At 28.4% G+C, this 14,258-nt stretch overlaps 1 protein-coding gene across 1 annotated transcript in view; it reads right to left on the bottom strand.

Annotated features, from left to right (window-relative positions):
- Nucleotides 1-604: 604 nt before the first annotated feature.
- LOC107453404 (Hepatocyte growth factor regulated tyrosine kinase substrate) overlaps nucleotides 605-14,258 on the bottom strand; it is a gene marked incomplete at its 5' end in the record, with an annotated part of 63,593 nt that continues 49,939 nt past the window's right edge. Inside the window, 2 exon segments of the mRNA XM_071177048.1 lie at nucleotides 605-1,047; nucleotides 6,851-7,127. Of these exon segments, the coding sequence (XP_071033149.1) occupies nucleotides 809-1,047; nucleotides 6,851-7,127 (516 nt within the window). The 3' untranslated portion in view covers nucleotides 605-808.

A 14,258-nucleotide genomic window follows, 5' to 3' on the forward strand; every position in this document is an offset into this window, starting at 1 on the left:
GGAAATAAAATTGTTTGTTTAGTAGCGAATTGGTAAAAAAGTTATTCACCTTTTTAAAAAATTATGTTTTACAAATTTCCCGGCAATTTTTTAAAATTTTATTTAAGATAAGGAATCAGTCACTTCTTATTGTCTGCTAAGACAAAGGGATCATTTGTAACAATTGTAATTAAAGTTAACAGGAATAGTTTTGTTAATTTTAGTCAAGTGCAAAATTTTCAACAACTATAATAATAATAATATGTTAGGATTTCACTTTTAAGAGCAGCATTTCATTTAAAAGCCTATACTTATTTATTTTTTTGCATAATTTTCCTTAATGCAGATATTTGTCTGTGTATTTAAAAACAACTCTTTCAAATTCCTGTAAATCAAAAAAAAATTTTTTTTTTCTGATTTCACAATGAATTGCATGGGTGATTCTATTTTAATGAACAGGATAATCACAGATAGCAATAACCATTTGATTGTCATCTTTTAAATATCTGCCTACTCACCTGCATGCTTTACAATGCTTCAAAGGTGCACACAATGAGACACCTTTTTCTTTTTAGAAACTTAAAAGGCCGTTTTTTTCATAGTTAAAAAAATTCAAGAAAAGAAATTAAAAGAAGAGCATTTTATTGAAGCTACACCAAAAATTATTCATAACAAATATATATTATATATAGATAGATAATTATATCCACTAAATCAAGAAGGAAAAATTAACAATAGGAAGCAATCAAATACAATGTACATTTTTTCTTCTTTTAAATAAAAATGCCATATTTTACTCAAAAGAAATAAATTGCAATTTAATTGAGGATCAGTCAAACACAATAAGGGGATCACAGTGTTGCTGCTGTTGCTCCTGGTGTTGTGGGGAGTGAGGTAAAGCATCTGGGAGCATGGGTTGGTTTTGTTGCATCATAGGCTGCTGCTGAGGAGGCATCATTTGGACATGTTGGGGTGGGGGCATCATCATCTGATGGCTCATGGGAGCAGCAGATGTTGGAATTCCTGGCTGTTGGGGAAAAGGTGCTCCTGGAGGCATTGACACAGGGACTGAAATGACACAGACTTCAGTTAATGGTGGTATAAAGAACTTTATGATTAAAAGTTGTTCATTCATCAATCACATTTCCTTGTATCAGTTACGGAATCAGCCTATCTTAAAACATGCTTTTTGTTTCTACTTGACGTTTAAACTTGATTTTAGATGTTTAAACTTGGGGACGCAGTAAGTGATCTTATACTGCAGCCCCTACACCATTTTTATAATCTTAAGTAAATGATCTTATACTGTACCTAGACGCCTAGACTATAATTGCAGCCATTAAAAAAAAAATAATAAAAAAAAAAGAAGAAAAAGAGATGGATAAAAACTTTATAATAAAGGATTTCATGAAATTTCTTCTTTGGTATATCATTAACAACTTGAATATTTATTTCTATCTCTGAAATACTGAAAACTTAAATTTGGCTTTCAGCATGACTATAAACAATGTGTAAAATTATTTAAAAAAGATTATACTAGCCAAAATAGCTCACACATTCCCTATGATTGAAATGATAGTAAAAGAAAAAGTCTTCTTAGATACCAAACATATTTTAGTTAAAAAAAATGTCTATATTAATGTTTGATTGCAACATAACAACAACCTTCAGAAATTCAAATGGAGCTTCAGGAGCAGAATACTTTTCTGTTTTCTGCAGGCATTACTCAATGATAATAAAAAAAAACTCATTAGTTTTTAAATCATTTAAAAAAAAGAATCTTAGTTGCTTAAATAAGTATTATTTATATAATAAAACAAAATTATTTAATGACATCTTCAGTGTAATGTGGAAGTTAATTATTATAGCATTTACAATTGTATTTACATAAAGGAGAGACGCTAATTATTATAACAATAAATTAATACAATTATATAGTAAATTATTTAAATCAACTCATTTGATTACATTTATGAGTACATACTATATATAAACCTTTAAATTAACATAGATCAATAATTTGTCTTTCATTTATATTGTAGAAAAACATGAGGATAAAAATTATTTGAACAGAAACTACTTAAATTTTAGAAATGTAACCATTTTGATCCAAATAAAATTATTTAAATGGTTTAAAATTAATATTTCTCAAAAAATATTGAGGAATGCATGCATTTATCTTCACATGAGATTATAATTTATTAATGAAATCTACAAGCTGCATAATTAAATTATTAGAGAAGAAACAAATATAATGTTTTTTATCACTGGGTGTCATCTAAAAAATCAGTTTATGGAGTTTAAAAAATATCCTTTGGAATTGCTCTGCTCTAAAACTAGCATCAAATTAAGTCAAGCAATATCTTATTTAATACTTCTTTATATATATATATATATATATATATATGTGTGTGTGTGTGTGTCACCGTGAAGAAGAGAAGTATTTTGATTTTGCTGATAAACATATTATTACTGGTAATTTAAATCTTGTGAAATACTTAGAAATGAGGTACAAAATTACCATTTACCATAAATCAATTAATAAAATTCTAAAATATTTTCTTAATGATCTCAATTGTTTTTGTTTGAAGATATCAAATAGATTCTCTTTACCTTTAGGTATGTAATCAGAATGGAAATGGGCTGTTTATTATTACTTTAAAATTTTGTTTTTAATAATAAAGAAAATTAAAATAACAGCAATAATTCAACAGATTTTTCTAAAATTATTTAATCAATTAAGCAACTATAAAAAATTTTTGTAATTAAAACCATAGACAAAGCTAACAATAATTATACAATCTTCTGTAAAAAAATCTATGTTGAACTTTTAAATAAGGAGTTAAAAAATAGTAAAAATGTTAAGTTTAGTAATTTTTTATTTTTTAAGTTTAGTAAACCCAACTAAAGTATAATTAAGCTCTATAATAAAGTATAATTAAGCTCTATATAAAATCATTGAGTTAATTGTATGTTATTATTAATAAATTTACTAAAAACTTTTTTCTTAATTTATATTTTTACTACGTGCAAATCCAAAAATCCTTGCAAATTGGGCTAATTGTGTTTCTCTCTCTCTTCTTCTTTTTTTAAAATATTTATAAACGTTAATTTTCTAAAATCATTAAAATTGAAAAATTAAATATCTACATTATGAATTATAAACTTTAAACTATCCAGTATAATATTCCTACCTTGCGCACATCCATTTTCGGGCCAATCCCTGGTAACTAACAAATCAAACGTGCTTCAGTACTGCAGTAAGAACGAAATGTAAAAAATCTCTCTAATTACGCATCTAACTCCATTTGCGATTCTGTATTCGTATTTTGTAATCTGGCAATCTTATTACAGGGTTCCCACTCTTTCAACAAAGCAAAAATTAAGCACTTTTAAGGACCTTTTCTTGAAGAAATTAAGGACTTTTTTGAAAAATTAAGGACTTCTGAAAATAGTGTGATTGTTTATATTTATCATTGAATATGCATATGCCACCAGTGACAGTACAAATTATTTAATTATTTACCTTCTTAAAAAAATCAATAAGTAAAAAAAAAAAAAATAATTATTATAATGTAAGAACTGATATAATTGCATTAATTAACAGGCCTTCCAAAGAATTACCAAGCAAATCTGCATATCCTTAAGAAATAATAATAGGGTAACAATCTAAAACTTTAAAAAAAAAAATTATATTGCAACAAAACAAATTATAAATAGTTACCAAATATTTAACTTTCTTGTTAGAAGCAAATCCTGCTTTCTTATTTAGTACTCAGGAAAAAAATTAAGTATTTTTGAAAAAAACACTTGGTTTTCATCAATAAACTCAAGGTTCTTTATGAAAAACCTAGGTGGGCTAAGATTCTTCAAACCCTGTTTCTTACAAATCTGCTTAATTTTTAATACAATCCTGAATTTTAAAAAATGTTATGCTTTCTATAAATCTGCAGTTACTTATTATATATTGAAATATTATACAAATTTATTTAATTTGAGATTTTAGGAAATAGTTTTCGTTATAGATTCCTGTTCAAAATTTTTTCTCCCTGATATTTCTTAGTGTTTACTTAATTCCTATACTTTTTGATTTTCTTAGCGTTTTACTTAATTCCTATAAGCAGATGCATAACCAGTAGAACTGAATTTCCAGAATTCTGTCAATTTTGAAGGTTAGTGTGGGTCCTTAAAACTGCTCCCCCCCCCCAAAAAAAACAATATCTCTTCCATTTGCAGTATTCCCCTTGTCCACACTATTCTTTTCTTTTAGAATGCTTCTCTGTTCTCATAGAGTATCATTCTAGGCAAAGGGCAGAATATATTAAGGAAATAACCAATATATTAACGAAAGGACATGTTTTCTTCCCTTGTCTGTACCCAGCCATTAAAAAANCCCCCCCCCCTATACACATTAATTTTTGTCTCTCTAAAATGCTTTACTCTCGATGCATGGTCTAATTCTAAGTGATAAAAGAACTCTTATTTTGTTTTAAAAAATTGAACAGAAAAATTTTTGCTATCAACCATAGTGATGCTAAAAAATTAAAGACTTTTAAAAACCTTGAACCAAAATTAAGTACTTTTAAGGGCCCTTATTTTCTAAAATAAAAATTAAGTAGTTTTTAAGGACTTTTAAGGACCGTGGGAACCCTGTATTATGAAAATATTTTAAATCATTCTTGAAAGATTCCAGTACGTATAAGTTCATTTCAATTCGCTACTCGCTTTATAAATATTTTTTTGTGTTTTGTTCTGTATTTTCTTTACGTTATATTTTCTGTTTTTTGCTCGATACATTTTTTACTTAATGTGTTCTATTTTCGTTTTAATTTTTTGAGTACTCCTCACACTATAGTATTGACATATTTTGCTTTGGGTACAATAATAGAAGGCACTCCTTTTAGTAGATATAATTGTGTGAGCTGATGAAGAGATCTCTTTTCATTATTTTGTTTTCTGGCTTTTTAGTAATATTTTATTTTCATAATTTTTCTTCTCTTTTCCTTAACCTTTAATATTTTCCATGTCTTCTCTATATTTTAAACTTTATATATACAGTGAAATCTGCCAAGTTGACCACCCTTGTAAGTTGGGCACCTGCATAAGTTGACCTCAATTATCAAGAACAGAATTTTTCCTATATAATATAAAGAAGCAAAACCTTTGTAGCTTGACCACCTGTCTATCTTGTATGTTGACCACTGAAATAAGTCAATTTTGTCTAGGAGTATTATGATATTCTATTCTAAAACCCTCATAAGTTGACCAGGAAAAAAAAATCTGAAAATTTTCTGCCATTTTTGCAATGTATGTTAAAATTTCACTTGTTAGGTGAAATAGTGTAAAAAGCTAATCTAAACCCTTTTGTGAGTTGACCATCAGGGGAAACTGTAAGGGGTCAGCTATTGACCATTTCTTTCCTCCGTTCATTGAAAACAGGTGTGTTAGTTGAAAAGTTGCTCTTCCAGTTGCAATAGTGAGCATTTGAATAAATGAATGCTCTGAAATATGCTTTGATCCTTTATTTATGGTCTTTGATCTTTAAGTGTAGTAAATATATTTTAAAGTGTTCAAATAATTTTATTTTGTTAAAGTTTTCAAATTACATGTTTTCGTGTTCTGATATTTTAAGAAATTATACTTATTAAACACTTCACATGCATAACTAACGAAAAAAAATTTTTTTTTTAAAATTAGTTAAATATTAGAATTATATGTATCAAATTGAAGTTCATTCAGGTTTAAACACATTTCTTAGGATATTCATTTGCATATTTTCTGAATTAAATTTTTAAGTCAAGTAAAAAAAAAATTTAAATATATAGCAACATTATATAGGAAACGAAAAAGTAAGCAATGACCCACCCCCTCTATAAGTTGACCACTTGTCTAAGTTGACCACTAAAACAATGCACCACAAGTGGTCAACTTACACAAGTTTTACTGTATATATATACAGGGATTTTCATAATTCCCTCCGGGGTTTCGAAGCGTTATAGTAAAAAAAAGAAGACGAATATGAAAAAAGAAACATATGAAATTATTCCGAAACTATTAAAGTTTTACTTACATACATTACAGATGTTCTATGTGTGAACCTTGGTTACACGACATACATCAATGCGATAGTCCAGTTCCCCTCATATATATTAAAAATTTCGGATGTACCCACATAAAATTATTTTTTAAATATAAAAAATTATTTACAAGATTAAATGTTTTCTTGGTTTCACTATCTGAAAAAATGCACTTACCCTGATAATTACAAAAGTTTGCTTTTAGTTTAGTTGAAATGAAGACTTAGTTTATTTTGTTATTTTATAATGAACAGATTTTACAATTTATCATTAACATCATCTAGACTAATTACCAGCTAATTGGTCCAATAATTGGAAAATATCAAAGTTTTACCCTCTAATGGATATGGAAAACGTGGTCAACTTTTAAGACTACTATCTTTGAGGTAAACTAAACCTTGTGTTTGTTAATTAGGCTAATTACCTCTATCATTAGAAAATTTCAAAAAGAAATGTTTTTTTTTTTTTTTTTCAGTTTTACCCTTTATCTGATAAGGAGTCGAAATTAAATGTGAAACTTTTATCTAACTTTTATTTCATGTTAACTTTCAATAGGGGTAATTACTTCAATAATTACTAAATGGCAAAATGAAACTTTTTAGTTTTTCTATTAATCTTATAAAGAATACATGGTCCAAATTTGTAACTTCTACCTATGATTTTACTTAGTCTTTCAATTAGGGTAATTAAAATTACTGAAACCTTTTTAGATTTCCTACTTATCTAAAAAAAAAGATCACATGTTGAGTGAGTGAGGGCTTTATACTAATTCAATGTTTAGTAAAATCATTTACCTTGCATAGAGTAGGGTTGTTGTCGATAGTCTGCCATTTGAGGATTGAAGGAAGGATGATAAGGTTGTTGTTGTTGCATACTTGGATCATTGCCATTGGGAGGAGGGAGCACTCCATAGTTTTGAGAGGGTGGAACATATGCATGTTGCTGTGGATATGGGGCAGCTTGGGGCATCACTTGGTACTGCTGCTTCTGTTGCTCCTGGCGAAGTTGCATTTCCCGTTCCTGCTCTTGCATCCTCTGGATGGCCAACTGCCTTTGGTACTGCAAATACTCCTGCAATGATATTTTACATTCAGACCAAATCCAGGCTTTAAGCATAATTAGCTCTATTTAAGTAAATAGAAGCAAATTTTATCATAAAAGAATAATACATTTCATAATTATTTGGTCAAGAAGTTCCCAGCATCAACTCATAATAGTTTCAAATCAATCCATAGAATCATTAAAAATGCTCGATAACAAAGTACGACTTCTATTAACATCACGGAATGAATATGAAAACATTCTATTTTTTCCCATTGCTTAAAGCTACCCTTGAAACTATAGTCAAACAGATTACAAAGTTAGATGCATAGCTGTAAGAACATAAGTTAAAAGCATTTTTTTTTGCTAATATCTATAGAGAAATGGAATCATTTATACTTTATGAACAAAGTATTTTTATAACAGTGGTGTTTCACTATGAAATGACTGAATCTGGCAAATTCCGAGACTGGGAACTTATTTTTGAGCACTCAAAGTATGTCTACTTTTCTCTCCTTTATAGTTTTTGAAGTAAATGTTTCATTTCAGATAATTGGGATTATTTAATTAGGTAATTATGAAAAAGATTATCTATAAAGAAAGGCCTCACTAAAGTATAAGAGCATTCATTTGAAAATTTGTAATATAGTAAATTTTATTTTGTTGTTTCTAAAATTATCCAGGAAGCGAAAATTCACTCAAGACAATCCAGAAGTTACATAAACAAGTCCCACTTTTTATGCAAATTTTGCCCAAATAACTTTTTTAATAAATGACCACTTTTGCTCAGTAAATTTTTACGCTAAATCTAAGAGCACAATATTTTTTTTTCTTCAAAAAGTTATTCCTAGTTTCCCTCGTATTTTTCTATTTATAATTTGTCCTTCACATTTAGTGCTCATTTTCCCACTCTTTATTACAATAATTTTAAAGATCTTAAAATGCCAAGTATAGAATCACCTAGGTTTTTTTTCTTCTCTTTTTCGCAAAACTTGAACTCTTCAGAAAAACTAACAATTTGGGATTTATCATTTTAATTAAAAAAAAAGGACAAACTTGGATTTTTTTTTAATTAATTATTTTAAACGAAAAAAGTGTAAGCAATGACAAATCATAGTTAAAGGCAGCAGGATGCAATTTCCACTCTGTTTAGTTCATTTTGGGGCCTCTTTTTATGGTTATTTCATACTGAATACAAAATCCAGTACTTCTTTCCTCCACAGTTTTACATCTATCATCAAATCTGCAGAGAGGTGAGTCTGCCTAGGAGACACTCAAAACAAAAATGCATTAATTGAGTGTTACAGAGTAGGATCAGCTGTCTGTGAAAGAGTGGTTAAAAACTCGAGTAGTATATTTTCCATCCTATTAAAGTCCTTGCTGAAGTTTTATCACTTTGGTAGAGTGATAAATTTAAATATTCAGCAGGATTCACTGCATTAAGATTATCTTCTACTATTGAAAACAGTTGGGTTCGTTACAACATCAATCAAATGAAATGACATCTTATCCTATTCCGGTTACATCTGATGAAGTTTTGATAGTCTATACCTCCATACAACAAAAGAAATGAATAATGTTTGATCACTTAGATATGAAAAAAGGTTGGTTAATTTTAATAAAAGTGATTATATTATGCTTTTTTAGAAGCAGCAATGAATAGCATAAATACTGAAACAGGCTTTATGACAGTTCTGTTATAATTACAATTTCCATCAGTGTTCTATTTTTTGTTTCAATTCAGTAAACTATGAAAATTATACTAGTTTAAAGAATTTAATTTAACTGGAGGTTAAGAAATAATAGTACTAGGTACTAGTAAACATTATTTATTTTGAAAGAAAGAAACCATTGTTTAATAAATATGAAAAGTCAAGAAATTCTAATGACTAAAAACTCTGAAAACTAAGTTTTTTCTTTCTTTAAAAAAATAAAAATTTATTTTTTTAATAATATCTCCACTGGAAGATGATGAAAAAAAAGAAAGGATTCCATGACAGCCAGTTACAAACTAAGGTGAACAACGTTTAAGAGCACAAAAAATATTTATAAATGCAGACAGCTGTTTCGGATGCTCAAAGGGCAGCCTTCATCAGTGCAACAGATGAAGGTTGCCCTTTGAGCATCCGAAACAGCTGTCTGCATTTATAAATATTTTTTTGTGCTCTTAAACGTTGTTCACCTTAGTTTGTATTTTAGCACAAAGGTCGCCCACTTGTGTATTTATGACAGCCAGTTGCCGGATTTAAATTAACGAATAATGACAATTATGATACGGAAAGATAAGATTTGAAAAATATGTTAGACCCTCAAGGGGACAGTGATTCTGCAACTAAAATTTAGACTGATGATAACTAAAAGAAAAAGTTGAAACTTTAACAGTTTGATTCAGGGTAAAAAATTTTTCAATGCAAAACAAAAATATATAAAAAATTTAGGAAACCCTAGAGAAGAACTTGTTCCAATTACAAAATATGTAGATGAATTAGGAGAATGCCATGGGAGAAACTTTTTATTGCACATTTTCTTTCTCCTCCATAAATAACTTGAAGTATGAGTTCAGGCAAACCTTGAGTAAACCACAAAGTTTCGTATGCTGAAACAAAAATTTCAAAATACCAAAATGAAAACAAATTCTGAGAGGATAACTCAGGATCAGTTCTCTTCCAATAATTTGTTAGCATTTTGATTTATTTTTTCAGCAATTGAAACTTCATGGCATACTCTAGATTGAACTCAACTTTTTCTATATTTTAAATTAGTTAAAGCAGAATTTGTGGTCCATGGTATAGCATCCTCTTAAGAGATAAAAGTTTAATATATAAAAATAATGTTGATGCTAAAGATAAAATCACATCAAATGTAAAAGTTTCTCTAAACAAAACAGATGTTGTTAAAAGAGAACATATCGATTATTTTTGTATATTATGGAACACAAATCAAAAGATTTTTTAATGCATAGAGTTAAAGAATTTCAAATGTAAAAACTCCTCAATATGATAAGTGTTAATAAGTACATTTCATGAATGTATTGCATGTTGCTTCTAGATACCAAAAATTAACAATGCTTATGATTAAAAAATTTCAAGATGTTGATCAAAATTTTGTATTCGTATTGTAATAGAATTGTTAATAAAACAGACTTTTGTCTTCTAATAAAAAAAATGAGCAATATATTATTAAGATCAATTTTATAATTCACACAAAGAAAAGATAATTTGTATACTTCTTGCAGAGATTTGTCAGAATGGCAAGTAAATTTTCATGAAGCACTAAAAGAGTATTATTAGACAGCAGTAGATTACTTGCAGTAGAATGTAGAATGGTATAAAAATACCTGCATTTAGATATTGAAAAATCAAAACCATTTTGATGTTATAACTACTATTAAAGGGGTTTTTAAGTAAAATAAATTATTGCGATTATTGTCAAATTAGTTATGATAAAAATAGATATGCATGAATATTTATTAAAATGTGATAGATGTTTTGTCGAAAATTTAAATTGAGAAGGAGAGGAGGTGTTTTATTATACATTCAGAAAATTTAAAGGTAAATAATGTTTAGATAATCATAATATGCCGATTGGATAGGATTGAATGTAAGGTTTAGTGGCACAAAGTCCGAAAGAGGACATGCTGCGCCACGTTAACAGTTCAAAAGACACACATGCAACACTTTAATTGTTTTACAATTATAACTGATGAAATGGTATAAGTTGGTTGATAGAATCAGATAAAAGATCTGAATAAAATCAGATGAAAGGTATAAATAAAATCAGATAAAAAGGTATGAATATGATATAAAATACACGAAGTAAGTAAAATGATACATAATATGCCGAATAAAGATAAAAGTTATGTATATAAAAGATTTTTAAAACATAAACTTAACAATAGCTGTTGGGAATTGCAATTACATTTATTAATTCCATCACCTAATTTCCTCTCATGCGCACATGATCATCATGTGCTCAAAGCAGGGTTGGGTTTTTGACGTCAAAAAGTGGTTTTTGACATGACAAGGTTATAATACTGGTTTAAACCGTCAAAAACTAAAGTTTGCCAAAAAAATATATAAACTTCAAAACTACCAACAGTTGCCATGCATTATATTGAAATTTAATTATACTATAGGTAATCAGCAGGTTTTAAAATATTTTTTAATTAAAATTAAGGTAAAATAACAGATTTAAAATCTCAGAAATTTATATTCAAATGCATGTGCAGAAAAATTTTGCACAAAATTTTTTTAAATATTTATATTTTGAAAAAAAAAATTTTTTTTTTGATACTTAAGAAAATTAAAAGTTTATTACTATGCATTTTTGACATATAAGGAACATATAACTAATATTTATAAGGAACTTACAAGTTATGTTGTATAAATACAAACTTGATATAAGATACAAGTGTATAAAAAAAATTTTTTTTAATGTTATACCGAATATCTTTATTATCCAGTATGTTAATTTGAATTTAAAAGTAGTTATATTTGTGAATAATGATAAATATAATTCATATTGTTTATTATATTTATTTATAATTATTACACTTATCATTTTAAAACAATTTTTACCTCTTAATTTTTTTCCCCCACTTGTATTAAGAATACAAATAATGCATATCTTGAAAGCAAGAAGTAATTATTCAACAGCTGAATATTTAGATATTCAACAAAACTATGTATATAGTATTCAGCAAAATGAAATTCACAAGTATTTGGATAAACTAAATTTTCAGCATAGTAAATGAATAGGCTGAATATACTGTAAATCGACACTAACTACTCTGTGTATTTAACAGAAAGCACTTAAATTTGTATTGTCTTATGTTAAAAAGATTATTAAGAAGATTTAAAAGAATATTAAAAAGATTTTTCTTTAAAAGATGTCTAATGTACAAAACTGCTAATGTTTATCTTTAAAAATGTCTAATTTTTAGTATAATCTATACTATACACTAAATTTGGTTATAAATAAATTTCTTAATAATATCACTGCAGATTTTCAATAACACATGAAAATGAATACATAATATTACAAAAGATGTGAGCTTTCAAAAGTACAAGATTTTGGTTACTATTCAAAATATAAGTGTTTCTTCAAAATTTTAAATTTATTTTTTCTAGAACATATTTAGAAACACTATCCTTTATAAAAAATATATAAATTTTATGTATTAATTAAATTTCACATATGAATATAGGTTTTTGACATTTTCAACATTTTTGACAGTGAGGTTTAAACCATGGTTTAAACTGTCAAAAACTGTCACATGTCAAAAACCTGCCAACCCTGGCTCAAAGTTAATCCAAGCTCCTACCAAGCGCTCTGGCTCGGGGGAGAACTGATAGAAACTCCGATTAAGAGGCATGTTATTTTTGTTTTGTTTGTGTCATTGAATATTTTGTGTGTTCATATATTTGTAAATAAAATTAAACCTTGAATGTTACACTCTCAACTACTGTCATTCAGATGTTATGGAATATTAAGAAGTGTTCTTGGCCTTTAGGTGGAGGTAAAGGATTCCTAAAAAACATAAATGTGGAGAATTGGAATGTAAAAACTGTAGAGAACGAGTGGTCATAAATGTTTAATGGAAACAAAAGGATGTAGACAAATTAGATTAAAAAGAAATGAAGGTTTAATGCTTGTAAGAAGAATTCAGAATGTATAAAAAAACTCTGTTAAACAACAGAAGAAAAGGTTGTATTTGTACTATTGATTTGGAGCTTATACTGAAAATAACTAATCAAGAAAAGGGAACTCATGAAATAAATTTGGTTATAAGTCATAATTACAATGGCGGAAAAAATAATTTAGTATTGAACATGAATTTTGTCAATAATTACTTGGTCTAAACCATTGGTTCTCAACGGGGGCGAAACCATCTCCTTAGGGGCGGTGAGCTTGTTTTAGGCAGTAGGGGGGCATTGGGGATGTTTTGTGCTGTAGGGGGGCGATAAGCATATTTTGTCATTCAAATTTAATTTTATAACTTACAATTAAAATTACTAAATTAAAATTTATTTAATAACTAAAATTAATATTAAGGAAAAAAAGATTAAATTAATATAATAAATAAAGATTATCCGATACACCATTTGTACCAGCAATAAAACGAACTTATACACCTATTCTCTGATCCGAACTAACACAGCTCAGCGCATGAGTCAGTAGGTTTAGCCTCTGACTCACTGAAGGCATATGGTGGAAACTGAAGTGCATGAGCTTACAATTTGAATTTTTGATTTGACCTCTGATTCCTATAATGGTTTTCGTTAGCTTCCTTACAGTTTTTTCCCCAGTTTCGATTAGATCTCATAGTTTATTTGGCCAGGTAAGTGCGCAAATTAATTCTTTATCATAAATTATTTATTAATTTTAAGAAATAGTTGATTTTCTTTCATCGAGTGCCACGCACTTGAAGTAGGGATTTGTTCAATCACTGTTGAACTCTCAACTACCCATGTGCTTACTTGGTAATGAAGTCTTATTAAGTAAACATTCGTTAATGAGGTAATGAATTCGTCTAATGAGGTAATGAAATCTTACCGTTAGCAGGAGCATTTGCAAAAAACTCATCTTGACAAACAAAATAAAGATTTGCCATTTTTCCCGAACATCTTTTTTTCACGTTTCTGAAGGCACCTTCGGTCTCGGGGTTACTAGCAACCTCATCACAAAAATGTGACAATGGTTTGATAGCTCAATTGGTCTAGGAGAGCTCATACCATTGGGGCAGAGTTGATACTGCCTGTTGACAAGGAAGTTTTTGAAGCAGTTTTACACCATCTGGCCGCATCCAATGTAATAAAAAAATATCCCATAAGCAACGATACAGTGCGGTGACGAAATGTTGAGATGGCTGAAGACGTTGAAATTTCTTTATGCAAACTTTTGATATCCAATGAATTTTCCCTTCAAGTTGAGGAATCAACCTTGCCAGGTAATGTAGACTTTGCTGTAGGTATAGGTCCGGTTTGTAAAGGTGGGAAAAATTATTCAAGAGATGCTTTTTGCAAGAAGCTTGATTATAGATATCAAAGGTAAATCTATTTTTAATACTGTCAAAGATTATTTTAAAGAGAAAAACATTCCTCTTGCGAATAGTATGTCTATTGCCACTGATAGGCTCCTACAATGGTGGGTCGACATCGT

The sequence above is a fragment of the Parasteatoda tepidariorum genome, chromosome 2 (genome assembly GCF_043381705.1).
Source record: "Parasteatoda tepidariorum isolate YZ-2023 chromosome 2, CAS_Ptep_4.0, whole genome shotgun sequence".
In the NCBI taxonomy this organism is placed as follows: domain Eukaryota; kingdom Metazoa; phylum Arthropoda; class Arachnida; order Araneae; family Theridiidae; genus Parasteatoda; species Parasteatoda tepidariorum.